Source organism: Eulemur rufifrons, chromosome 7, assembly GCF_041146395.1.
Source record: "Eulemur rufifrons isolate Redbay chromosome 7, OSU_ERuf_1, whole genome shotgun sequence".
NCBI lineage: Eukaryota > Metazoa > Chordata > Mammalia > Primates > Lemuridae > Eulemur > Eulemur rufifrons.
In genome coordinates, this window is record NC_090989.1 from 173,540,396 (window position 1) to 173,567,969 (window position 27,574).

Sequence of the window (27,574 nt, forward strand, 5' to 3'; positions counted from 1 at the left end):
AAGAGAGAATGTTTTAAAAATAAATCTTTAAAGAACAGTTTCAAAAATAAAGTTCAGATATTGCACAAAATAATTTAACTGTAAATATTACTACATACTGTAAAACAACCTTAAAAAAATTTGTACTGTATAGTAAATCCCATTTTCTAATTCTATAAAAGAATTTATTGGAAGTCTACATTTAGATAGTAAATGTTTACATTCAGTTTGATGGGAATTCAATTTTCACAAGTTAACTGAGCCTTTGTCTTAAAAGCTCATCTATTTGGGTCTTATACATATTTTTTACATCTTCAAGATCTAATCGAAGTTCTTCTGCCTCTTCTGCTTTTTCTCCATACATCTGCAGAATAGTGTTGTATCTTTGATCCAAATCCTGCAAAATGTATTTGTTTACAATGTTTAAAATAACTATACAGAACATCTTTAATATATTTATATTACTATACATGAATCAACAGTAAACACATTACAATTTAAAGTGTATACTCATGTCTTTTGAAAATTAAACTCTATGCTGGAATAAATAGCAAAAAATTGAATTTTCTTTAAAAAAGCAAGCTAGATGGCTGTCAATCTTAGCAAACGGCTGCACTAAATCTGTAATTCTCCCCATGTATGGCTTAGTCTCTCCTCTCCCATTAATTTAAGCATGCAATGAAATTTCAGTCTCTTTGGTTCCTTGTAGTTTAAGTATTAGGCCCACAGGAAAAGTCAAAAGAAAATATATTCTCATTTACGGCTTAACAGTGTCTCCTAATATCCAAATATGATAACTGTGGATGATACATATAACATCAATCAACAATATACTACTAAGTTCACACAAAGTTAAATGTTATAAGTGAGACTTGGCCAAATAAAATCTAATTCTTTTCCTATACTGGGACTAAACACACTTGGGAAAAATACTTTGGATATGTAATGACACACTCAAGATAAAAGATTCATTTTTAAAGTTCCATGCTCAAATACCAATACTCTTTAATTAAAAAAAAATCACTAAAGCATACATACATGCATTTTACATAAACTAAAAATATGACATTTAATGTTACTGGATTAAAATACCTTGGACTCATCCATAAGTGAAGAATACTTACTCTTAGCTGAGTTCGAAGTTTGGGTATCTCCTTCACTTTCTCTTCAAGTTCATCATTTTGATTTGTTAATTTAACTAGCTCTTCAGCCATTATTGATCGAGTTTTTTCCAGATTGCCAATTTCTAGCTGAGAAACATTACCAGAAAACAGTTTAAATCAAAACATATCTTGTTTAATACTTCAATATAAAAATATTTAATGTGTTATTTTTGAAGAAGTAGACATGCCAAAATGCAACCCTTAGCTAGCTCTCTTAAGTAAAAGAAACAGAGGCAGAAAAAGAGCCCCAACTTTCCTCAGAGGCATACCACTTACAGGGTTTACTATAAAACAGAGAGATAAAGAACTAAAGAAAATACCATCATTTGTTTGAAAAAAATACAACTACATATTTTTCTCTAATATTTCAGTTATTCTAATTTGTTATAAGAATCCAGAGAAATACACACTTACTTTAAATTTTTAATGTAGCCCCATCTGCATAGGTCATATTGATAGAAGCTATCATCACTACCACAGAAATTAGAGCCCTCAAGCATATTGGGCTATGCAAACATACCTGATGATTAAGAGTATTCTAATCTATTTTTTGCTAATTCAAGTTCTTTAATAGAGTAATATTTTCATAGCACTAATATAATAATGGGAATAGAAGAAGTTTTACTTACTTCTGAGTGTACCAAGTTTAACACTGAAAATAGGTACAGGCTGAGTATCCCTTATCCAAAATGCTTAGGACCAAAGTGCTTTGGATTTCAAATTTTTTCAGATTTTGGAATATTTGTATTATATATATATTTGCTGGTTGAGCATCCCAAATCTAGAAATCCGAAATGCTCCAATGAGCATTTCCTCTGAACATAATGTTGGCACTCAAAGTCTTAGATTTTGCAGCATTTCAGATTTCAGATTTTCAGATTCAGGATACTCAACCTATAAAACATTTTAACATTTCTCACTCTATAAAGTTTTTAAAAAGCAAAAAAGATGGGGAGATTCTTCATTAACAAGTCATGTTTTTTCCTTTTATATGCAGGGTGTTATAGTTCTAACACACCATTTATTCATTCCTTGCTAGGGGAGTTGGAGCAACTCATCTAAGTGGTAAATCGAGTAAGAATAAAATGGGCATGCTCAGCTCAGCTCAGCCACTTTCCCTTTTTCTGTTAGGAAAGAGCTGCCTGAAAAAAGCAGGCATTCTCTGCTCCTGGATGCTTCTAAGTCTTAACTGGGCTGCAACAGGTGGGGAGGCCTGTCCCAGCTCAGCATTTCCAGTGACAGAGTAAAGTCATCTTCCTAATTCTGACAATCAGTTAGCAGGCTCATTTGGCTCTTACCCTAGGCTGGTTTCTCCAGCTATGCTTTATTATTAATATATGTGATACATTTTGGGCTTCACATGCCACTATTTCATTTTATTTCTCAATTTGCTCAGAATTAAGGTGGAAATGAAGGGTGCTATTTATTGGGGCCCAAATTTTCATTTACTTCTATAGCATATATAATTTTTTTTTTTTCCCAGAGACAGGGTCTCACTCTGTCACCCAGACTGGAATATAGTGGCACAATCATAGCTCATTGCAGCCTCGAGCTCCTGGGCCCAAGCCATCCTCCTGCCTCAGCCTCCCAGGTAATGAGGACTATAAGCACAAACCATCACACCTAGCCAACTTTTTAAATTTTTTGTAGAGACAGGGTCTCGCTATGTTGCCCAGGCTGGTCTCAACCTCCTGGCCTCAAGCAATCCTCCTGCCTCAGCATGTCAAAGTGCTAGGATTACAGGCCTACCACATTTAATTTTTCCAATACCTGTAAATGAGTAATTTCTCCTTCCCTTAGCTTTAGCTGAGACTGTAGATTTTCAATAATGCTTGATCCTGCTCCCATCCTTACAGCATCATAAAGATTGTTTCCATTTGCTGATGCAGACATTGGTCCAAATGACTGATCATGAGACTCATCCTATGTTCATTTACAAAAGCATACACGATTATTCAGTTAGCATAGACTAAGTTCCATTATAAGGTTCAAACAAGATGGTTCTGTCAATTCTTGCCTTAAAATGTCTATGACTTTCTCAAAGGCAGAAAATCATCCATATTTCCCCATTGCAATTAGCACTTCTCCACAAATATTCAGATAAACTGCTTGTGCAATAATGGCAAAGTCATGGTGATAGCCTGTCGGCCATCTGCATATTCCCTTTATCATTATTCAATTTAAGAACTAAGGACATGTAAAAACTAATACATCACCTGAGACAGAATAGACGTCTGTAGTCCTGCCATATCAACTCCACTTACTGAACTCGAGCGTGATATGGTGGGAGTGCTAGAAACAGAAAATGGCTTGCGTTCCTTAGAGAATAAAAAAAAAAAAAATTCTATTCAGATTAAAGAGCAAAGAGAGAAAGCAAGAAAATTTTCCAGAATTAATGAGAACAAAGATTCATTCTAATTTTCCCATAAAATGTTATAGATATGATTTTGAAGCCTTAGGAAAGGTGTAATACTTAGTAATTAAAAGTGCAGACAGATTTGGCCAAAACATTACAGGACCCATTTGTATTGCAACAACATCAATCGTTGTTATTTTTTAATGGAATGAAAATGTTTTTGTTGATACAGGTATATCAACTAAACTAACTGCTTCATATTATGTAATACACCACCGATTAAACCTACTTCTTTAATACAAAATCACTGATGAGTTTTACAAACCGTAAAGTTTCTGGCTTATCCATTTCATTTTTAGTGTATTTAATTCCAAATAAACTCAAAAGGTAATTTAAATTTACATATAGGTAGTTTTAATGTATTATGCTAACTCTAAGTATACTATAATTCTTTAAATATAGGAAACTGACTTTAGAAAAATTATCTTCATTAATCAGAAAGAAAGTAAACAAGCCAGTTTTACTCCTAAGGTGCCTATGGGCCAAATGAGGTACATTGGTTTCAGTGAGAGACCACAAAATTCATTTAGAAAGGGACAGGAGGTTCTATAATTCAAATCTTAGAAATCACAGATCTCTTTAGATATACTTGAATTACTTTGGGTACATTCTGAGCAGGATACTGATTATACTATAGGAGTTGATCACTATATTGATTTTAGGCACAAACAATGGTACTTATAAAGCATAGCTAAAATTATAAAACAATCAATGATTAATCACAACATCTACTAAATGGTTATACCAAAACCAAAAACATCAACAAAATTCAATACCTTTTCTTTTATTGCTTCTTGAGTGAAAATCGCTTTCTTCCTTTCTTGTTCAACTTTCATTCTTTCCATTTCTAACTGACTATTCAACAGTGTCTAATGAAGAAAGAAATAGACAATTTCTGTGATACCAATTCATGCCATCATAATAAGTCAATCTCAAAGTTAGGAACATAAAGTATAAACTCCTATTTGTTTTACTGCTAAAGATCAAGTTCTAAAAGCAGTGGCATCACTCATTTCACCTCATCATCTCATTTGTTTGCCACCATCCCCAACTATTCTTAATGTAAGCCCTATAGGTGAGTGAACACAAAGAGAAATACCTTTTCTTTCCTTGTCTCTTCAAGTGTTCTTACATGTTCATCTTTTAGGTTTTCTAATTCAACCTGGTACCTATTAAACCAGAGGGAATTAAAACAAAAAAAGAGGATTTGTAATAGTACAGACTATTACAAATTCATTACTTTATTAACTCCAGTTACATTTTATTTTAATTACCAGCTCAACATCAGTGATTTTTCAATAATGTTTTTCAGATCATTTGGGTTCCACTCTGAAGCCAATCTATACATGAAAAAGCTCTACTTCTGTGCATTTTATTGATTGGTGCTCTGGGTTAAGATTTCACTTAAAAAGAGGCTTCATAAAAAATAATTTTGAGTTATCAACATTCTATAATATGCTCAGATTCTGCAAAAGCTTATTAGGGAGTTTTGTATTAAATAAAAATGTTTATAAAAGTTCAGATGTTTTACTTTATATATCATTTTTACTTGACTGCTTTTTTTAAAAAGTAAAACTTCCAAGGAAGAATTCACAGGGTAAAAAACACACTAATCGTGGCCTTAATATAATCTCAGATAGATGGATTTTACAGCTTGTGGTTTCCAAGAACCCAGACGTTAATTTAGAAAGACTGGAATGCTTCTAAAACCCTTGTAATATAAAAATAATTCCAATGAGTGGTCTCCAAACTATTTTGTGGTGTTATAGGCCCCTTTCAAAATCCAGTTAGAGGTATGAATTCTTTCCCTGGAAAAATGCAAATACACACAAAACATACCACACAATTTCAAGAACCCATATTAGGTCCAATGAATCCCAGCTCTATTTTGTTATAATACCTTATTACTAATGACCCTGACTTTAATTACTAAAAGTGTTTACTTTTAGTTCTCAGTGATATGAAGCTAACAGCCAACAACATACTTTTCAAAAGTGCTTTATAATATCTTAAAGTACCAAGAATATCACTCAAAAAACATGCTCACCTATTATTTTCATCCTCCAGTTTTCTTAGCTTATTTTTCTCTGATTCTAGCTGGGCCTGAAATCGACTGTTTTCCTGTCTTAAGAGAGAATTCTGTGACTCCATAGAAGACATCTGAATTTTGTTGGCAAGGAGTTCTTCTGTAGCTGCACGCTCTCTTTCAACTGCTGCTGCCAACAAGGTCTGGGATTCACCTGAATGTAGAATAGAAAGAAAAATCACATATACATATACCCCAGAGACCAAGACACCAAGTGATTCTGACTTCAAACTTTTAATGACACAAGTAGCCACGCTTAAACTGATAACTACTTATTGCCCACGGCAAGAATGCCTACTGAGAAAAATGAACTGATCTTAACTTATATCTGTTTATCATTCTTTTCCCAAAGTATTTTAATTTGAAAGTGAAGTCATATTAAAAGAGTAGTGGAATAACAAGTGATCCTGGAGCAACTGGATATCCATAGAGGAAAAAAAAAAAGAACCTCAACCTAAACATCACATCATATATGAAAATTAATTTAAAATGCATTATAGACTTAACTGTAAAACATAAAACTATAAAACTTTTATGAAAAAAATAGGAGAAAATCTTCAGGATCTAGTAGTTAAGCAAAGAGTACCTGGATTTGACAGCAAAAGCATAAGCCATAGAAAGAAAAACTGACAAAACAAACTCCTTTAAAATTTTAAACTTTTGCTGTATGTGAAGAGGATGAAAAAGCACACTACAGACTGGGAGAAAATAAATGCAAACCACATATCTAGGACCAGTATAATATTTAGGATACATAAAGAACCCTCAAAACTCAACATTGAAAATACAAACAATTCAGTTAGAAAATTGGAAAAAGACATAAATAGACATTTCATCACAGAGGATTACAAATGGAAAATAAGGACATGAAATGATGTTCAATATCATTAGCTATTAGGAAAAATGCAAATTAAAATCATAATGAGTTCCGACTACACATCTGTCTGAATAACAAAAGAAAAAAAGGGACAACACAAAATGTTAGCAAGGATATATAGAAACTAAATTACTCTTGTACATACAGCTATTCTGGAAATGGTTTGGCCTTTTCTTTAAAAAACTAAACATGCAACTACCATACGACCCAGCAATTGCACACTTGTGCATTTATCCAAAGAAATAAAAACTTATGTTCACACTAAAACCTGTAAGTGAATATTCACAGCAGCTTTATCTGTAATAGCCAAAACCTGGAATCAGCCCAGACGTCCTTTGTCAGGTGAATTAAAAAACTGGTAATATCCATACCATGAAATGAAACTCAACAATAAAAAGACTAACCTACTGATACAAAGAACAATTTGTATGAACCTCCAGTGAATTATGCTGAGTAAAAAAACCCAGTCCCAAAATGCCACATATTGTACAATTTTATTTATCTCACATTTTTGAAATAACAAAATTTTAGAAATAGAGGACAGATTCGTGGTTATGAGGGATTTGGGATGAGGTGGGACGGTTAAGAAGGTGGTAGGTGTGTTTATAAAAGGGCAACATGAGACACTCTCGTGGTATTGGAACTTTTCAGTATCTTAATTATGGTGATGGATATATGAACCTACAAGAGTGGTGTTCTATATAGAACTAATATACACCCAAATGAGTACTAACAAAACTAGAGAAATCTGAATAAAATTGGTAGATTATACAAATGTCAATATCCTGATTGTGATATTATACATTAATTTTGCAAAATTTTAACATTTGGGGAAATTGGCCGAAGTGTGCAAGGAACCTTTCTATATTATTTCTTAAAACTGTATGTGAATCTACAATTATCGCAATTAAAAAAAATAGTAGATAAGATTCTCAGATTTAAGGCAAGAATTCTCATGTTTTTCCCAACCGAAACAGACATAATAATACCTTTATTTTACATTGTACATTCTGCTCCATAGCATATCTATGCTCCTCTTAATAGCATTCTATGGTGTGTGTGTTCTAAGGCTCTGCCTATATTCCTGCACAATACCACACATTCCCCAGGGCACATAGACTCCAGCCTAAAAACCACAAAAATACCAGCTTCTAGCTTTCATTTATTATTAAATAAATATTCATTTCAGAAGTTATTAATTTCAGATGTCTCACATTTCATACCACATTGGTCTCAAAAGAGTTGTCATAGAAAAATGACAGACCTAAAATTTATACGTATAATTTAAAAATATATGAAGGTTCATCTAGTTCAATGAATTTTTTTAAAACAGACGAATCTTTCTCCAGACAAAATCTTGCACAGAACTCCAATAAAAAATGATAGGAAAAGGAGGTCCTATTTTCACTAAAGCAGTCTGAGAAGCCCAGAGCCTTATTTATCCGGCTTCCCTCTCACCATGACAACAGCCCCACAAGCATCCAAGAGCCCTGCTTAAAAGCCACTAATCTAGTTCATCCCTCCTCATTCACAAGGAGTAGCCCAGAGAAAGCATCTGGAGCAATGTAAGTGACTTGTTCCAAACTATTTGGCTCGATGATACAAAAGAAAACACAACACCTCAAGTCCATGTCTCCTGACCCCCATTCAGGTCTGTTTTTGTCACTACACTGTCATCTCTCAAATTATAGTTAGGATTAGGTGTAGAAGGAACACATTAATTTTTCATCAATTTGCTAGTTTCCGGGGTACCTAGCATAACAAACACTACCTATCTGTGCATAAAGAAAAACATCTTGGAACAATAATTTTATTTTTATTAACAGCACAGAAGGGCAATCTGGGGCATATCTGTCAAGAAGCAGAGTATGGAATCTGAAGACTCCATAGGATCTCTTTTTTAGAGTTTAATCTTGACCCTCCTTAGATCTGTCTCTGCTCTTGAAATTCTACCAGTGACTAGAATCATATCTGAGCTCTACCTCTCACGCTATTGCAGACAAATTAGAAAGGAGTCAGATTTAGCAATGGACAAGGAAAACCTCAATGCAGCAGTCTGTAAAAATGAATGAAAGAATGACATAGAAGTATTTTGGCCAGTATCTGACATATTAAGTAAGGGAAAAAGAATGGTTTGAAAGAGTCACAATTAAGGTATTGGAAAAGAAGAAGAGGTAAAATCTATATGTTAGACACAAAATGTAACTATCAGATCAAGCGAATTTCAGTTTCATACCATTATCCTAATTCTATAAACAAGATGGAAGGGCTTCTGCATCAAGCATAAAAACTAAAGCAGTTACCAAGCCTGTCAGAAAGATTCTTCTCTAACTTCTCCCATGACGATGTCTGAGACCCTAGGGTTGCTTGCAAATTTTCTATTTGTCGAAGCAATGGTCTTGTTGTTGATGAAACACTTTGACTCAGTTCTTGGTTTCGATTCTCTGCTTCCTGGAGTCTCTAAATCATGAAATTCTTAAATCATTACCACCGAAAGCAATAAAAACACCCGCAAACCTAAATTTTATGAAAGATTTTTGGAAAAAATTATTTTTCCAAGAGTTATTTGCTTTTTTATTAAACTATTTTTCGAACTGTTTAATCCTTTTGTTAGAGCTAAGTTGCATAAGGGTATCTCAATAAGTGCTTCTTTACCAAGCATTTCTAAGATAGTCTTTTTTTTTGAAGACAGAGTCTCACTCTGTTGCCCTGGGTAGTGTGCAGTGGCATCAGCCTAGCTCACAGCAACCTCAAACTCCTGGGCTCAAGTGATCCTCCTGCCTCAGCCTCCCGAGTAGCTGGTACTACAGGCGTACACCACAATGCCTGGCTAATTTTTCTATTTTTAGTAGAGACAGGGTCTCACTCTTGCTCAGGCTGGTCTCAAACTCCTGAGCTCAAGCAATCCTCCCACCTCGGCCTTCCAGAGTGTTAGGATTATAGGCAGGAGCCAATACACCCGGCCTAAGATAGTCTTTAATTACCTGAAGGTAAGAAAAGACTTCATCGAAACTTCTAAGTTGTTAACTCCTCATCCAAATATTTGTAACTATTTATAAAAACAGAAAAATCAATCTAAGTTGTACTGCCCCTCCCTTTTACTACACAAATTCACAGATAGAAAATTCAAGTAGTGGCACTGAAACTGGGCACTGATCATCTGTCCCATAGTAATCAAAGACTGATAATTATTAATAAACTAGCTACTAAAAATGAAAAAGCAATACTGAACATGCAATACATCTACCATGATAAAATTATTTTCTATAAAACAAAATTAGGGGCCGGGCGCGGTGGCTCACGCCTGTAATCCCAGCACTCTGGGAGGCCGAGGCGGGTGGATCGCTCGAGGTCAGGAGTTGGAGACCAGCCTGAGCAAGAGCGAGACCCCGTCTCTACTAAAAATAGAAAGAAATTATATGGACAACTAAAAATCTATATAGAAAAAATTAGCCGGGCATAGTGGCGCATGCCTGTAGTCCCAGCTACTCGGGAGGCTGAGGCAGTAGGATCGCTTAAGCCCAGGAGTCTGAGGTTGCTGTGAGCTAAAGCTGACGCCACGGCACTCACTCTAGCCTGGGCAACAAAGTGAGACTCTGTCTCAACAAAAAAAAAAAAAAAAAATTAGGGATTTTCCTGTAAACATTTTTAAGGTGCTCCCTCTGACTTTATTTAAAGAAGCCACAAAAACATGGCAAATGGTAAGTGTGGTAGTAATCTTCTCAATTCCATGAACATTATTGCATTAAATCATTTTCTTTTTATTTCTAGAAAAACAGATACTTCTTAAATTTGTGTTTAGGAAAACTGTGACAGTACCTGCTGAAGTTCACTGATTTCATGGCGTAAATAATCCTCTTTTCTGGCAGCTGCTTGTTCTGCACGTTGCAGTGCCAGCCTAAGGTCCCCCACCTGTAAGAGGAGAAATACGATGACACAAACTATGTCAAAGCATTATCTACAACTGCCTGTGAACTACATGTTTTGTTTTGTATCAACTATTCACATATAATACTTTATACCATCTAATGAGCTTTTACATGTGATTATCACACATCCTATTCATCAAACAATTCCAAAATCTTATCTATATTCAATATTTCCTTAGAAAAGCACTGTTAGGCAAAGAAAAGCATATAAATATGTACATGGCACAGCCATTACCAGACAATATTGGAGAAGAGATAATGCATCCATAAACGTTTGCCACATAAGGCGGAATGTGACAAGAACTATGTGAGCTATAAAAACTAGGTGCTACACTTATACATACTGCATACATTATAAACTGCCAATGCCTTTTTGGAAAACATGGCAACATGTTTAAAGAATCATCAAACTTTCACATCCTTTCATCTTGTCATCCCAGACCTAGGAATTTACTCTATGAAACAGAAGTAAACACACACAGATGCTCCCTACAGTATTAGCCACACTAGCAAAAACAAAACAAAACAGGAATATTCTAAATATCTATCAGTAGTAATCTGTATTTCTAAATGTTGATAAAATATGATTATAACCATTAAAAATTACAATGAATGCATAAAACATGTAAAAATGATTTAATCTTAAATAGAAAAACTAGAAAATAATATGTATGATATCAATTACAAAAAATATGTACAAGGAGATAAGGATAAGGAGATAATACACCAAACTGACAGTACTTGTAAAAGGTGATGGTTTTCTGGACGGTAGCCCCATACATGCTTTACTTCCCATTCCCCCAATTTTTATTATTGTTCTAATGTATTTTTAACTTAAAATGTTGATGTTTTATCTATCCCAGTGATAGAGTGGCAGAAACACAAGGGATATATGGATCATGGCATGACTTATAATAGCAAAATACTGGAAATAACCCAAATATCAATAATAGGTAAACATACTTCATATAATAAAGTATAAAAATGTAAAAAGAAAAGCTCTATGTTCTATTATGGAGTGATCATCAGATATTTTACTAAGTAAATTAAGCAATTTATAAATCAGTATAAGTAGTAAATTATCTTTTATGTAAAAAGGATGATGGATATACAAATAAATAAGTGTATAAGTAAATGTGTATGTGTATATATATAAAAATATGTAAATGTAAAGATATAAATATTTTCTTGCATTTACAAATACAAACACTGAAAAGACAAACCAAACACTACTAAAATGGTTACCTACAGGCAAAGAGAGAGGATGGGGAGGGGCCAAGTTGAAAGCAAGTATCTGATTTTTATTTTGTTATATATTAATAGCTCTCACTTTGGAATCATATAAATATTTAACATATTTAATATGTAAAATTAAATCAAAAGTACATAAGATACAATGAGAAAAGAATAGTTTTTTCAACAAATGGTGCTGGGACAACTGGATATCCACATGCAAAAGATCTAAATGTGAGAGCTAAGACTAAAAAACTCTTAGAAGGAAACTGATAAAAATCCACATAACCTGGGAGTAAACAATGTTTTCTATGATGCCAAAGCACAAACAAGAAAAAACAGATAAGCTAGATTTCAACAAAATTAAAAACTTTTGTGTATCAAAGGACACTATCAAGAACATGAAAGACAACTCACAAAAAGGGAGAAAATATTTACAAATCCTATATCTGATAAGGGTCTACTATGTAGAATATATAAAGAACTCTAATAACAATTAAAAAAAGCCCAATTAAAAAACGGGCAAAAAATTTGAATATATTTTTTCAAAGAAGATATATAAATGGCCAATAAACACATGAAAAGATGCTCAATATCATTAATCATTAAAAAGTCCAAATTAACACCCTACTCAATTACTACTTCCCACCCACCAAAAGGGCTATAATTAAAAAAATAGACAATAACCAATGTTGGTAACAATATGGAGAACCTGAAACCCTTATCTGTAGCTGGTGAGAATGTAAAATGATGTAGCTGCTATGGAAAAGTCTGGCAGTTCCTCAAAAAGTTAAATATAGAGTTATCACATGACCCAAGGGTATATATATCCAGGAGCATTTAAAATATATGTTCACACAATTTATACATGAATATTTATAGCAGCATTGTCCATAATAAAAAAGTGTTAATAACCCATATGTCCCATCAACTCATGATTTTATAAGACAAAGCCTGCCAATTTTTTTTTCCTTTTTTATCTGAGGTCCGTGCTCCCACAGATGTTATAAATGAACTCAGGAGTCAAATGAATTCTTTGAAATTATATCTAATATTTATGTGCATATATGCATTTCTCTGAAAAGAGGGTCCCTCTACCTTTCATAATACTGTCAAATAGGTCTGAAACTCACACAAAAAAAATTAAGCAATACTGGTATAATGTAAGTATCACTTTAACAATAGTTTAAAAAAACCACACACAATTAAGTACTCTTCATCCAGTATGCTTCGAAATCTAACATACACCACTACATAAGATTTGATTCAAACTAGCCAATGAACTGTATAATTTGCAGAAACATAAACAAATATTTAAAAGACTACTTTAATTCATCATCTATTGCTTACTTCAATCGCTAATGTTTCTTGCTGCTGACGGGCTTCTTCTTGGGCCTTCTCTAGTGCTGCAGAAAGTTCTTCTTTAGCTTTCATTTCACGGCTCAGAGCAGCTTCCTGTGCCTCACTATCCTTCGCAGCATTGGCTTTGTGAAGATCAGTAAGTTCTCTTAAAAAATTAGATTGAGTTTATAAATGTTGCTAATGATCAGATAATAGAAAAAGTATTTCCTCAACATCCTACTCTGATAATTCATTCTAAATGGGTTGCATATTTGTTCACTTTCTTACTTGTATGCACTATCCAGGGCAGCCTGAATACTTCGGTTCTTTTCTTCAAGTTCATCCATGTCTACTTGAAGTTTGCCAAGATCCTTTTCTTGGCGTCCTACCACAGAATTTAGTTTTTTAATATTTTCTCTATGTTGTTTTTCAACCTCTTCTTTGCCATCAAGGACCTATACGTTATATAAACAGACAAAAGTATTTTTCAATAAATAATACCATGGCAAATAATTATATTCCAAGAAACTATAAGAAAAATCTTATTCATCTATTACATTATTTAAAAAATTCTTCTCACATGATACATCCCATTAAATCATTTCAAATGCTCCATAAACCATGGCCAACTCTTCATATGGGAAGTTAATAACAATATATATGTAAAGAATAATGATTTGTATTCACCTGTTTTAAATGTTGCAACTCCTCCTCTAGCTCTTTAACTTTTTTGTTCAGCTTTGTAATAATATTTTCATTTTCTTTGTCTTTAGCTCTTAATTTCTTAATGATGTTAGAATTATGCAGCTGCTGTTTTGAAAGTTTTTCTCCTGGTGATGGTAAAAATGCATAAATTCAAATGATAACAATTCCCTAAAAATCTGAATAGAATGTTTTATCTAACCAGTGACATAAAATTTTTTCAAAATCACAATTTTGTGATCCCTAATGTAACAAATGATTTGGACAAGAATCATCAATAAATGTTAAAATTATAAAGTGTGTGACAGGATATTAGGGAATAGGATATTGACATGGTCTTAAAGAATCACTCCCATATATTACTTATCAATTAAAAGGGAAAAATGTGCTTTTACAATGAAAAATCTGGCAGTCACCACCTTAACCAAGCATTCAGTTTTGGCATCACCAATGTGGTACCAAATGTTGTTACATGCCTACTGATGTGATGTAGTGATGTAGAAGTACAGTATCACCTATGATATTTCCTACTAGAAATTTGATCTGAGTCTAAGCATGAACAAAGTGACAAATTCTAAAATGGGGCAATCTGTAGGACAACTGCCCTGGACTTCACAGAGTCTTCAACGTCATGAGAAGAGAAAACTATGCTAGAGCCGTGGAAGGCTAAAGAGACATAAAAGCCAAATGCAATGGGCAAACTCTAGATCCTGGGGCAGGATAAACGACTAACTATAAAGGACATTTTTCTGAGACAACTGAGATAAATGAAATATATGCTAGATTACACTTATGAATTAAAGCTGACTTTCTTGGGTATAATAATTATGTACTTGTGAAGGAAAATGTACTTGCCCTTGAGTGATGTAGACTAAAGAATTTAGGAGTGAAATGTTATGGTTTTTATAATGTACTTTCAAATGGTTTGGCAAAAGGGTAGAGTATTTGTGTGTAGAAAAATATGGAAGAGGTGTGGCAAGATGTTAACATTTCATGAGTCTAGATAATGAAGTAATCAGGTATTAACTATAGTATGCTTTTAGCTTTGAGTTTTTTAGCTCTTCAGCTGTAAGTTTTAAAAATACTCTTGGGGGAAATGGAAACAATATGCAAATACTCCTTTGTGAAATCATTCTGTTTTCTCTATAAGGAGGTTCATTATGCAAAAGAAAACATTAGCCCACCCCATGACTAAATTACTAAATTCCAAAGAGTGATATTTTGATATTAATATTTTAAATAATTTTTTAAAATTACAAAACCATACACTTTAGCCTTCCTTTCAGTCTCTAATATTGTAACACAAGGCAGTTAATGACTTCAAGATATCTTGAGGTAGTAATAATTATTTGGCCAGGTACGGTGGCTCACATCTGCAATCCTAACACTTTGAAAGGCCAAGGCAGGGGAGGATCACTTGAGGCCAGAAGTTCAAGATCAGCCTGAGCAACCTAGCAAGACCCTGTCTCTACAAAAAATAAAAAAATTAGATGGGCATGGAGGCACATGCCTATAGTTTTAGGTACTTGTGAGGCTGAGGCAAGAGGATAGCTTGAGCCTGAGCCCAGGTGTTGGAGGTTGCAGTGAGCTATGATGATGCCACTGCATGCCAGCCTGGGTGACAGAGCAAGATCCTGTCTCAAAAAAAAAAAAAAAAAAAAAAATTATGTGTTTTATCAATTTGTTCTTCATGCTTCTACTTTAGTGCTTAGAATTGTGTTTTATAATTATCTGTGTACCTATATTTCCCTCTTACTAAACTAAGCTCCTAAAGAGCAAGGAGTATGTCATATTTATTATTTTATCAAACATGGTATCTGACATAAAAAATTCAGTAAATATTAGCTGAATAAATGAAAAAGAAAAAGTTGGGAAAAGCTAACTCCTCCAAATGACTACTTCCAATTGTTCTCAAATTACACTTTCTCTGCAAATTCACTTAAGTTCAATGATTTCAGCACAAAAATGTTCATCCCACCAATATTTGTAATATAATATTTTTAGACATAAAATATACTAGGAAAATAGTAAAACAAATTATGGACACCCGTATAATGGACTTAAATATAGCCATTAATAATGATAAACAGGGCCTGGCACAGTGGCTCACAGCTGTAATTCTAGCACTCTGGGAGGCCGAGGCGGGGGGATTGTTTGAGCTCAGGAGTTCGAGACCAGCCTGAGCAACAGCAAGACTCCCTCTCTACTAAAAATAGAAAGAAATTATATGGACAACTAAAAAGATACACAGAAAAAATTAGCCGGGCATGGTGGCGCATGCCTATAATCCCAGCTACTCGGGAGGCTGAGGCAGGAGGATTGCTTGAGCCCAGGAGTTTGAGGTTGCTGTGAGCTAGGCTGACGTGACGGCACTCTAGCCCGGGCAACAGAGTGAGACACTGTCTCAAAAAAAAAAAAAAAAATGATAAAGAAAGCATTTAATGGCATAGGGAGATGGAAGAGAAGATTGCAAATTAATATATGATCTTAACTGTGTCGAAAAATCCATTGAAAAATGCATAAAAAAGAAACTAGAAGAAATTAATAGTTTCTTATAATATTGGATTAATCTATTTTTTCTTTCTTCATATACTTTCCTATAACTTCAAAAATTCCTGCAAAGTAGCAAATATTATTCTTATAACTAAAAAAACTTCAATTAAGAAGAGAAAGAGGCCAGATACGGTGGTTCACACCTGTAACCCTAGCATTCTGGGAGACGAAGGCAGGAGGACTGCTTGAGGTCAGGAATTGGAGACCAGCCTGAGCAAAAACAAGACCCTGTCTGTATTAAAAATAGGAAAAATTAGCCAGGCGTGTTGGCACACACCTGTAGTCCAGGTACTCAGGAGGCTGAGGAAGGAGGATCACTTAAAGCCCAGGAGTTTGAGGTTGCTGTGAGATATGAGATAGGCTGATGCCACGGCATTAGCAGCCTGGGCAACACAGCAAAACTCTGTCTCAAAAAAAAAAAAAAAAAAAGAAGAGAAATTCATTTGACTACCCTTTTCAAAATCTCCTCTAGGATATTACATACAGAAATTAATTCCATATCCATTTGTAATGATTTATCTCATGATGGATCTTTAACTTCTATAACCCTGTTAACCATAAATCTTTTCAAGGACAAAAATACTTAACAATTTAAAAATTAAAACATGAATACAATAAAAAATTCACTATCGAATACCAGAATAATACCATACAGAACCAAATCTAGGGATTCAGGTATTATATGTATCCCAGAATTATAATCTTCAAATATCTTGATTTAAATGACAGGCTCTTAACACTGTTACAAGCTTTCTTATGGTTGCACAAATTTCTGCCTATATTTCAAGTTGTTTTCTTTGTTGCTTTTTTTTAACTTCCATAGAAGCAAAAAGCTACGTGCATGTATCTTTGTCTCATTACATCTTACTCCCATAAACTGTCACCTACCATTTCTATGGTTTAAGTACAAACCTTCCTTGCTTCCAATAGTTTTAATTGGGAAACATCAACTAGTCAGAGGGCAAGTACTTTTCCTATTCTTACAATATTTTTCATAATCAACTAAGTACTTTACATACCTTCTTCCATTAACCCCTGGATCTGTTCATCTTTCTCTTTCAAAAGCTCTGCAGTTTCACTACTGTTTAATCTAGTGGCAAGTTCTTCTTTTACATTTTTTATTTCCTAATAAAAAAAAAATCTGTGAATACCATAAAGAATTATTTTCATTCGAGGTATATTTTTCAGGTTTTTTTTTCCCCCATCCAAGGAAGCCATCATAATCACATTCCTGGTAAGAATCTGTAAGTTTTGTTCAGTTTACCTATTGCCTTGGTTAACTAAGACTAAGAAAATAGCTTCAAGTATGACATGTGAAATTTAAATTCAGATATGTAAGCAGGTTTTAACATGGAAATATAAATGAGAATAATTTAACTTTCAGTACCCTTCTTCAATATCTCTACACATGTATTCTACAGTTAAGTATTACACTTGGAACACCACAGTACAGTTAGGTATAGGAAGAGGTACATTGGTTAGGTACCTAGGTAGTCTCAGGTTATTGTCACTGTCTGAAGTGAGCCAGTTAATTTAAGCAACCAAACGGATGGAAGTGTATGACCTATTTCTTTTCTGTAAGAGTACACACAGAAAAATTATAAATTAACGATTAACATTGGTCAAGGGGGAAGGCAATCTAATTGAGAGAGGCCAAATGCTGAGACAATGTTATTATTAACAGTAATAGTTGGAATGCAAGCAATAATTCCTAACTTTAGTTGTTTCCAATTTCTGAAATAGGCAACTGTTCCAAATTAGAAGCATTAGAATAATGGTTCTGGACCAGGAGTGACTGCTACCAAGGGGGCACTTGGCAAAGTCTGGCAACATTTTCAACTACCCCAACTGGCAAGAAGGAGGGTGTCACTGGCATGCCACGGATAGGGGCCAGGGATGCTACTAAACATCCCATAATGCACAGGACAGTCCCACAGAACACAGAATTATCCCGCCGAAAATGTCAATAGTATAAAGGTTAAGAAATTCTGCATTAGAGTAAGTCAACATTATGTCTCCATAACTATTAGAAATTTATATTTTAAAATTACCTTGAGCAAGACCCCATCTCTACTAAAAATAGAAAGAAATTATATGGATAACTAAAAATATATATTAAAAAAAAATTAGCCGGGCATAGTGGCACATGCCTGTAGTCCCAGCTACTTGGGAGGCTGAGGCAGGAGGACTGCTTGAGCCCAGGAGTTTGAGGTTGCTGTGAGCTAGGCTGACGCCACGGCACCCTAGCCTGAGCAACAGAGTGAGACTCTGTCTCAAAATAAATAAATAAATAAATAAAATAAAATTACTTTGACTTAAAGAAGTATATATGAATGATAAGTCTGAAATGGCTGGAAAATAATAAGAGCAATAATATTTTATTATTACAGTACCATTTAGATTTAAGTATTATTTATTTTGATGGAATTATCATTTATAAAAATTATTCTAATGATTCTTGCTATATACCTTGCAAGGACTTATATATAAATTATACAAATATTTGTTAAGATTTTTAAAGTATCAAAAATCTATAAATTTATATGAAAAAAATCTACAATTTAAATGTTAATGTACTATATGGTATCCTTTCCATCTTATTTTTCCCAATACAAAATATTATAAATGTACTGCTTAAAAATCTATGTCTCTATAGAGTTTAATTAATATTATTTTAAATTTCTATTACCTTTTTAGCAGCATCTCTCTCTTTGCAGGCTAGTTGAACTTTCTTTTCTGCTTCTGCAATTCTTTGGGTAAATTCATCTTTCAAGGAAGAAATGCTACTGCTTTCTTCTTTCACTCTAAACATTTCACTTAAAGTTAAAATAATATTTAAGAATGAAGATAGTGTTTATATATCCCAAAAGTAACAAGATGACTTTTTAACTACAATATCACACTTTTCCTTAAATGCATATTTAAATCTCTGATACCAAAATATTATTTAATAATAAAGGGAAGTTTTTGTCTTAAGTTTTTGCAAAACACCTCTCTCCAATGCCAAAGGTAATATGGTAAAGATAGTTTTAGGAGAAAAGTAATCTTTAAGTAAGGTCATAGTTGAAATGCTATTCAATTTTCAATAATCATAAACGGTAAATTATTAAACATTTTAATTTCAAAAATATTCTTACATAACAACAAAGTAGGGGCCAGATGTGGTGGCTCACACTTATAATTCTAGCACTCTGGGAGGCCGAGGCAGGAGAATTGCTTGAGGTCAGGAGTTCAAGACCAACCTCAGTAAGAGCAAAACCCAATTTCTACTAAATATAGAAAAAAATTAGCCAGGAAACTAAAAATAGAAAAAAATTAGCCAAGCGTGGTGGAGTGCGCCTGTAGTCCCAGCTACTTGGGAGGTTGAGGCAGGAGGATGGCTTGAGCCCAGGAGTTTGAGGTTGCTGTGAGCCAGACCAACACCACGGGAGTCTAGCCTGGGCAACAGAGCAAGATTCTATCTCAAAAAAACAAAACAAAACAAAAAAGTATATGGGCCTCCACAAAATGTGCAAAATTATTCAAATTTGTAAAATACTTACTCTTTCAGGTTATCATAAGCTTCTTCTAGAAGTGCTTTTTCTTTACTAAGAGATAATAACTGAGCCTCCCTTTTCTCCAGTTTTTCATTCAGAAATTCAACTGTCTGGATAAGGAGAATACATAAAAGTTAAAACATTCAATTTTTAAAAACGCCATTTTTACATGCAGGTGATGAGTTGTAAAGGTAACCCAATCACCACAATAAATAAAACAGCACTATTTCACAAAAATAATTAAAAAATACTGGGAACACAGTGGATACAGAACAATAAGAACTCTTACAAAGCTGGTAGGAGAATATAAACTAGTACACCATGTAGCTGGTGGGAACATAAATAAATAAATGACTTTGGAAAACAATTAGGCAGTATCTAGTTGGAGATCTGCAAACGTAGAATATTCCACTTTGGAGTGTACCTTAGAGAAGAAAACTCTAATGTAAGTGTACTAGGTAAAACGTACAAGAACATTTAGAGTAGCTTGTTTGTTAACAGCAAAAATATGGAACAGTCTGTATATTCACCAAAAGAGGAAAAGGAGATAGATGTAATCAAAAAAAGTCAAAAAGGGGCTTCAAAGCCTCTGGTAATATTCTATATCTTAGATGGGTAGTGGATATACAAGTGCCTGTTTTCCTTATTATTCTTTAACCCAAACATGTAATTATTTTTTTTAGTATGATACATTGCATTTCAAAAATAAACATAATTTTAGAAAACCCATAGGCATGTAATTTTAAAATCTCCAGAATATATCAGTATAAAGCTAAATAAAAATTAATGCATAGAATATCTTATTCCTTAGGTCCTGCTGAAAGTAGTGATAAACTTATATATAACAGGGAAGAAGGGTGTCTTTAGGAATCAAAATACAAAAGTCTAACCCAGTTAGGTCTAGATTAATTTGGAAATCACTTACCTTAAGTATATTGAAAGCATTAAAAAATATCTTATTGATAGTAATTAGTGTTGGTTTCTAGGAATTCAAATTGCTATCATATATTTTGTAGTATTTAGCTATTACTAATTGGAATAATATTGAATGGCATTTTGTTCGTGAATAATATTAAAACTAGGTAACAGAATCTGGCACTTTTTTGATATTAAATAATTCATTACACGACACTTACAGGACATTTCTTCAAGACATCCTATATCTCAGGAGTCTATTAAAGATGCCAGATCCAACTCAATTTCTATATCTAAAAATCACAGGAAAAACTAAAACTGTGACTTACTGTCAGTTAAAGACTTTACATCATTTTCCTTTTATATGTATTAGGTAGAAGCAATTTGCCATTCCTAAGCAATGCCCTTGTTCTTTGGACATTTCCTTTTCTTATTCATATGAGATATAGCTATCAACAGAAGATATCAAAAATAACACAAAGAGAAAACAAACTGAAGCAATATGAAGACGTATGCTCCTTATAATATCAATGAAAATATTAAAATTTAATAACAAAAGCATGAATATCTAACATAAAAACTAAATTCTTATTTAAGATTTGCTACAAATAATGTAAATATGCAAAAAAATCCCGATATAAGAAAAACCATGGGGGAGGGAGGAGGAAAAAAAAAAAGAAAAACCATAACATTCAGGTTTATTTTAGCACATCTACTGCAAAGGAGTTGAAGATACATGTTAACGTAAGAAAACAGTCCTTTGCAAATTGACATACTAGTAAGCATAGCATAAGAGAAGTTTAAGGTGATAAGGACTCAGCAATAAAGATGTAACATGGAAACCTTTATGCTTAGCTATATTGAAATAGCAATTTATTCTACCATAACTGCCTTGGGGGAAATTTCAAATAATATCAATAATTGTTGAATTTTAAGGTTCTTAATGCTATACTGAAATGTCAAAATGCTGTTTTAAATCAATACTGATTATTATGCATGAATGGAAATATTTTTAAAACAAATGATTTACTCTCTAACAAGCACATCTAAAAAATCCTCTCCATTCTGTAGAGTTACCTTGCAAACATCTTCCTTCTCAGAAAGTGCTTCTGGCTGACTTTCAGCAGCTTCACACTGCTCGGTCACCTTGTCTAAGACAGTCTGTCCTTCATTTATTGGTGTAGGAGAAACCAAGATATCAGGCTGTTCACAGTTAACAGGAGTTGCACTTCGTCCACTTTCTTCCATTTCTGCTTCCTCAGTGGGTATAATTAATGTTTCATTTACCACTTCTTCAGATTTTCCTTCAACAGATTCAACTACCTTAGCCTTTGGAGTTGAAGGATTAACTATAATTGGCACTAAAGCATATCCCTTGCCTGACAATTCATCATCTGAATTTATTTCGCTTACACTCCGGCTATCTAATGACTGTACACTAAATGAGTCTATTCTTTCAAAAGCATCAGATGAGCCACAACTCTCAGTGAGTTTCTGAAAATCATCTAAACGATTATATTCAGGACAAGCAGATGCAGAGAGAAGCTGAAAAGATGTCTGCATTAAGTGAAGACTTGATTTTGAATCTGTCGTCTCTTGTCTTGAACTTGCTGAGCTCTCACTTATTACACTTTCATGATCTAAAACTTCAATATCACTGGTGGTAGAAGTACCTGATGAGAAGGTACTAACAGGAGGAGAAGGTGTATTGCTCTGTCTGTCTTCATGTTTTTGTTCCTTAGCTTCTGAAGCCATGTCCTTTGTTTCTGCTGTGACAGACTGTGTAGACACATTAGATACACTTTCCATAGTTGTTTTTACATTAACTACATTTTCAGATACTTTCAAATGTACAGTTGGCACCTTCATGTCAGATTCTTTATTAACAGATTCTTCATGTTTGCCCTCAGTTTTAGGTGATGGAGTATCTGCTGCCAGAGTGTCCCCTGCTACACACAGAGACGAGTCTTCTACTTTTGATTCAGTTGTTTCAGTAGTTCTTGACTGTCCAGTGTGCAAGGATTCCTGTAAGGTACTTTTTACTTCTTCTTCTGGCCGTTGTGATTTAGCTGGAGGTTTTGATACCACTGGACTCTTCTGAATGGTCTGGACATCCGCTGGAGAGAGAAAGGCACTGAAGAAATTTTCAGATTCATCTACCACAGTCCTCCGAACTGGCTTTGTAATTGCCTTAGGAGAGGCTATTGGTGGACTCTGAGGTTTGGTGTTTGATTTCAACCCCCAGGTTGAAGTATCCCATCCTCCGTTGACAGGAGGACTTATTCCTTTGACAAAAAAAAAAAAAAAAAATATATATATATATATAAAAAAAATACATTAAGAAAGAAAGAACACATATATTAATATTTCAATCATTATTATAAATCAATACAAATATAAATTCAGAAAAAAAAAACCTATGAAATATAATCTGTAATTTGTACCAGCTAAACCACTTGCTTACTATATCATTAATTAGCTCCCAGGTTAACTTTGGGCCTTAAATAAGAAAAGTAGTGGATCTGCCCAAGAGGAACTAGGAGCACAGATAAAAGACTAGACCTAGCCTGGACTACCAGAAGCAAATATGTTATTCCCTCCCACAAGAAATTAAGGAAGTAATGGTGTATGTTTTATAACACATGGTAAGTCCAAGATACACATGATTCATCTCACAATAAAAGGCAGTATATGTACTTACAAGTCATGTGCAGTCACTGCAAAATGGCTCTACCTATGTAATCAGTTTCATATTAATTTTATTCTGATAATATCAGTAGTAAAATATATTAATAGTTATGAGCTAGACAGAGGACAACACTCAAAAACTGAACCTAAGATACCAGTGACAAATGTTCTTTTCCAAAGATCAGATTAAACTAATAAGAACAGTAAGTTCTAGAGAACAAATTCATTTTCATACTCTTAATAGACAAGCCCATTCTCCAAGTCTCAGTCTCCAAACTCACTCTAAGAGAAAGTTTTGTTCTCCTCCTAAATTCCAAATTATGTCAACAATTAGAAGGTCATTAGGAATTTGAGAAATATGCATTTTTTAAAGAACCATTGCTTTTTGATACAGAAGGTAGTTGACATCAGGGTTTTTAAAAAACACTATGAAGAAAATAACTATCTTCTTGGGGGGGAAAAGGTAATTATCACAACAGTCATAAAAATAGCTACTACTAAAAACCCGGTGATAAACAAAAAATGGTATGTTGGCTAAAATATTTAAGGCATTACTTTAAAAATTTTTTCTTTTATAAATTAAAAAATGGCTGAGGCCAGGCACGGTGGCTCACACCTATAATCCTAGCATTCTGCAGCGGATTGCTTGAGCTCAGGAGTTCCAGACCAGCCTGAGCAAGAGTGAGATCCCATCTCTACCACAGAATATCATAGAAAAAATTAGCCAGGTGTGGTAGCTTGAGCCTTTCAGTCCCAGCTACTCGGGAGGCTGAGGCAGGAGGATCGCTTGTGCCCTGGAGTTTGAGGTTGCAGCGAGCTGTGATGACACCACTGTACTCTACACAGGGCAATGGAATAAGACTCTGTCTCAAAAAAAAAAAAAAGTAAAAGTAGCTGAGCAAAATTATCACAAATCCTGTACAATTAGAAGTTGTTGGAGAGAGCACAAGTAACTAAAAGCTCCTAAAAACTATCAAGTTCTATAGTAAAGTCTGTCATTTCATATGACTTCAAAGGCAATTAGTATGAAAAGTATATATAAAACTGCAGTTTGGAGACATAGTTTTACATCCATTTGTGCAATATATGAAAACAATGAAAAACAGAGAAAACCACAATTAATACATTGACTGCCACACTCAGAAAAAAATTTTTTCCTTGGGGCCACGGTGTTTTATTATGAAAGTTGAAAAAAAAACTTCGAAAACAAAACGATCCTTTCTAATTTAATGAAAAATTTGTTCTTTTTTGTTGTTTTTTGTGAGTTATATGCAACTTGAAAAATAGTTCTCGCAGCTCCCAAGGTGAAGAGATATGAGTTATGTATGCTTCACGAGGCCTGGGCTCAAAACTAGCATGACTTAAATACAACCCACATGGCAGTTAATGTGTTAAAGATGCAAATGAACAAGCAAGATTCTGTCTACTGATTAATTTACCACCATTTTAATGAATGACAGGAATTGGTTTTGCCTCTTGGAAAATGCTTTGTATAATTCCAAGGTTATCTGACATCCATTTAAATTACTCCATTCTGAAGACTATGGTCATTTTAGTAATCTAAAACATGGCAGGTGATCAATAAACATTTATAAAGCATTTCACTAAAACCTGAGTCTATTTTGGATAACCTGTTTCAGAAAACAAGTATTCTTATATTTGAAACTTATATTCTATCTCTAAAGTTTAGCAATTCATAATGTGGGGTACATATGAAACGAGTTACTCCAGCAAGGTCACATAACATCTTGTAAAAAGTAATGAGATCGCGACATACACACATGGATCAAAATATCTTAAAATGAGGTACCTCAAATTAGGTCCTGACTCTTTACCCAGGCAAAACTAGAACGAGGAAGAGGAGTCAAGAACAACATCCTTTTTCATAAAAAGGGTCACACTCCCCAAACCTGCAAATGTTTACCCCACACATCAAAATGCTAAACTGTTCCTTAGACTTAAGAGACAAAAGTAACTGAAGACGCCTGAAAGATTAAACTTTCAAGAATGTGACAGATTTAGCTATTCAGAAATAAAAATTTGATACAATCCAAAAAGCTTGGGCTACAGATTCTACGGGTACCATCTCCAGTATATTCTGCACCTCACCGCTGTGCGAACTAGAGCGAGTTACTTGGCCATTCTGGGCCGCGTTTTTCTCTTCTGTACAACACAGATATTAACCAACCCAACTCGAGAAGTTGTTTTGAAGATAAGAAAGCCATAAAAAAAGCACCTCATGCACTACCAAGCACACAAGTGCTCATTAAGTGTTAGCGATTGTTCTTTCCTTCCCTGATAATTTACATACTTTAGACCTTACATCCAAAAGTGCCCGAGACGCGAAGCAATTCCAGGTTCAGGAAGGTTGTGTTTGGGAGGTGAGTTGAGGGAGGGCTTGGGGACAAGACCAACAAATCAAATCCGTGTCACGAAGTCGGCAGGACCTGCACCCAGGGCCAAAGGCAAGGAGGAACCTGGAGCCGGATTTTCCCTCAGGAAAACAGCAAAGACAGACTTGGAGACTAAAACAGCATTTAGGAAGGGGCCAGGGAGAAATCACTTCCTGGGAACTCTCTCAGCGAAGAATGATCCCCCTTCTACACCACACTTAACCTGTTTGCCTCAGGAGAAGAGAAGCCTGCGGGAGCCCAGGGACCCCGCTCCTCTCTCCCTTACCCGGCTCTCCGTATGGAATGGTCTCGGCCCAGGCGCTCGGCTCGTCTTCCTGGATGTCCAGGACCCTGTCGATGGACTTCTGCGCCTGGGACAGGGCCTGCTTAGCGAAGCTGGAGAGCTGGGAGGCGTTGAACCAACTCATCGCCTCTCCTCAGCCGGCAGTGGCAGCAACAGCACCAAGCGGGAAGGCCTCAGGCCCGGGGAAAGGTGCAGAAGAACGGCTTCGCCTCCCTTCTCCGCTTGGCTGGCCCTGTCAGCGGGTGGCCATGACCCCAACAGGCTCCCCCGAGCCGGGGACCCTACCCTCGGCTCTTCCCGCACAGCTGAGACGGAGGGCACTGCCTGCGCATGCGCTGGCTTCTTCCACGTACACAACAACCAAATCCGGGAGCCCAGAGTTCCGTCGATAGACGGAAGAACCCGAGAAACGAACGTTGACGTCACATCCGGAAGCCCAGGGTTGCCGTTAGCTACCGAGGAACGCGGAACGGTTTACCTTGACCCAGTTAACGTTTACAACAGTTTTCAGCCAGGGCTACTAACAGAGGCCGAATCCTTCGGGAGGAATAAGCAAGTTTTATGTGTGCGCTTTCCAGGAAAATAGTTGACGTGATAAATAATTGCAGAGGGAAGTTTGGGTTTCGCTTTTCTCTTAGCACTTTGTCTCAAATGTTTAATCAGTTCTGTGTTAACTTGACCTAAAGCAGAAAGCCTGGTTTGGGCTTGCCTGAAACACTGGGGCTCTCATACGGACATTGCACCCAAACTCTGGAACACCTGGTGCAGAAGGCATAACCTCCTCCTCAAAATAGTGGTACATACATTGCTCCAGTCAAAACAAACCTAATGTGAATACTATGGTGTTTGTGTCCATCCCCCTAATTTATATGTTGAAAACTAATCCCCAATGCAACAGTATTGAGGTTGGGCCTTTAGGAGGTGATTAGATGATGATGGTGTCCTCATGAGTAAGACTGGCGCCCTTACAAAGGAGGTCCAAGAGAACCTCTTTGTCCCTTCCACCATGTGAAAACACAGCAAGGTGGCACCAACTATGAGCAAAAAAGCGGCCCTCACCAGACACCAAATCTGCTGGTGCCTTGATCTTGAACTTCCCACCCTCTAGAACTGTAAGAAATACATTTGTTGTTTATAACCACCTAGATAATAGTAATCTGTTATAGCAGTCCAAATGGAATAAGACAGCTAGGAAGCACTAAAACTATTACCCTATCAATGTGCATTGTGCACATTACTTAAAATATAACCTTTGCTGTGTGCACTCTCTTTAAACATTTGGCCTTACGAAGAAATCTTAAATTGGTGGCATTCCTAATCCAATCAGCAGCTATGTTTGGATTGGCCCCAATAATAAAGACAAAATTCTACCAACATTTAAAAGCCAGATTTCATACAAAAATCCAGATTTCCATTTGCTTTGAAAAATGAGTACCAACATGGGAACAGTCAGCTGGAG

General features: G+C 35.0%; 1 protein-coding gene across 2 annotated transcripts; it reads right to left on the reverse strand.

The window, feature by feature from the left end:
- Positions 1 to 218: 218 nt before the first annotated feature.
- On the reverse strand, positions 219 to 26,410 carry TMF1 (TATA element modulatory factor 1). Of its 2 annotated transcripts, none has more exons than XM_069473787.1 (17): positions 26,098 to 26,410; positions 21,808 to 23,015; positions 19,822 to 19,925; positions 18,969 to 19,095; positions 17,299 to 17,404; positions 13,712 to 13,854; positions 13,313 to 13,479; positions 13,034 to 13,190; positions 10,341 to 10,433; positions 8,825 to 8,981; positions 5,606 to 5,798; positions 4,658 to 4,727; positions 4,335 to 4,427; positions 3,359 to 3,460; positions 2,913 to 3,065; positions 1,104 to 1,229; positions 219 to 376 (listed from the first exon to the last, which is right to left on the reverse strand). In XM_069473787.1, exons 1-17 carry the CDS (start codon positions 26,237 to 26,239, stop codon positions 233 to 235), a joined length of 3,285 nt encoding a protein of 1,094 aa, XP_069329888.1. In that variant the 5' UTR covers positions 26,240 to 26,410; the 3' UTR covers positions 219 to 232. The 2 variants fall into 2 exon arrangements, with proteins under 2 accessions (XP_069329888.1, XP_069329887.1); XM_069473786.1 differs by having other exon boundaries at positions 21,775 to 23,015.
- Between the last annotated feature and the right edge of the window lie 1,164 nt (positions 26,411 to 27,574).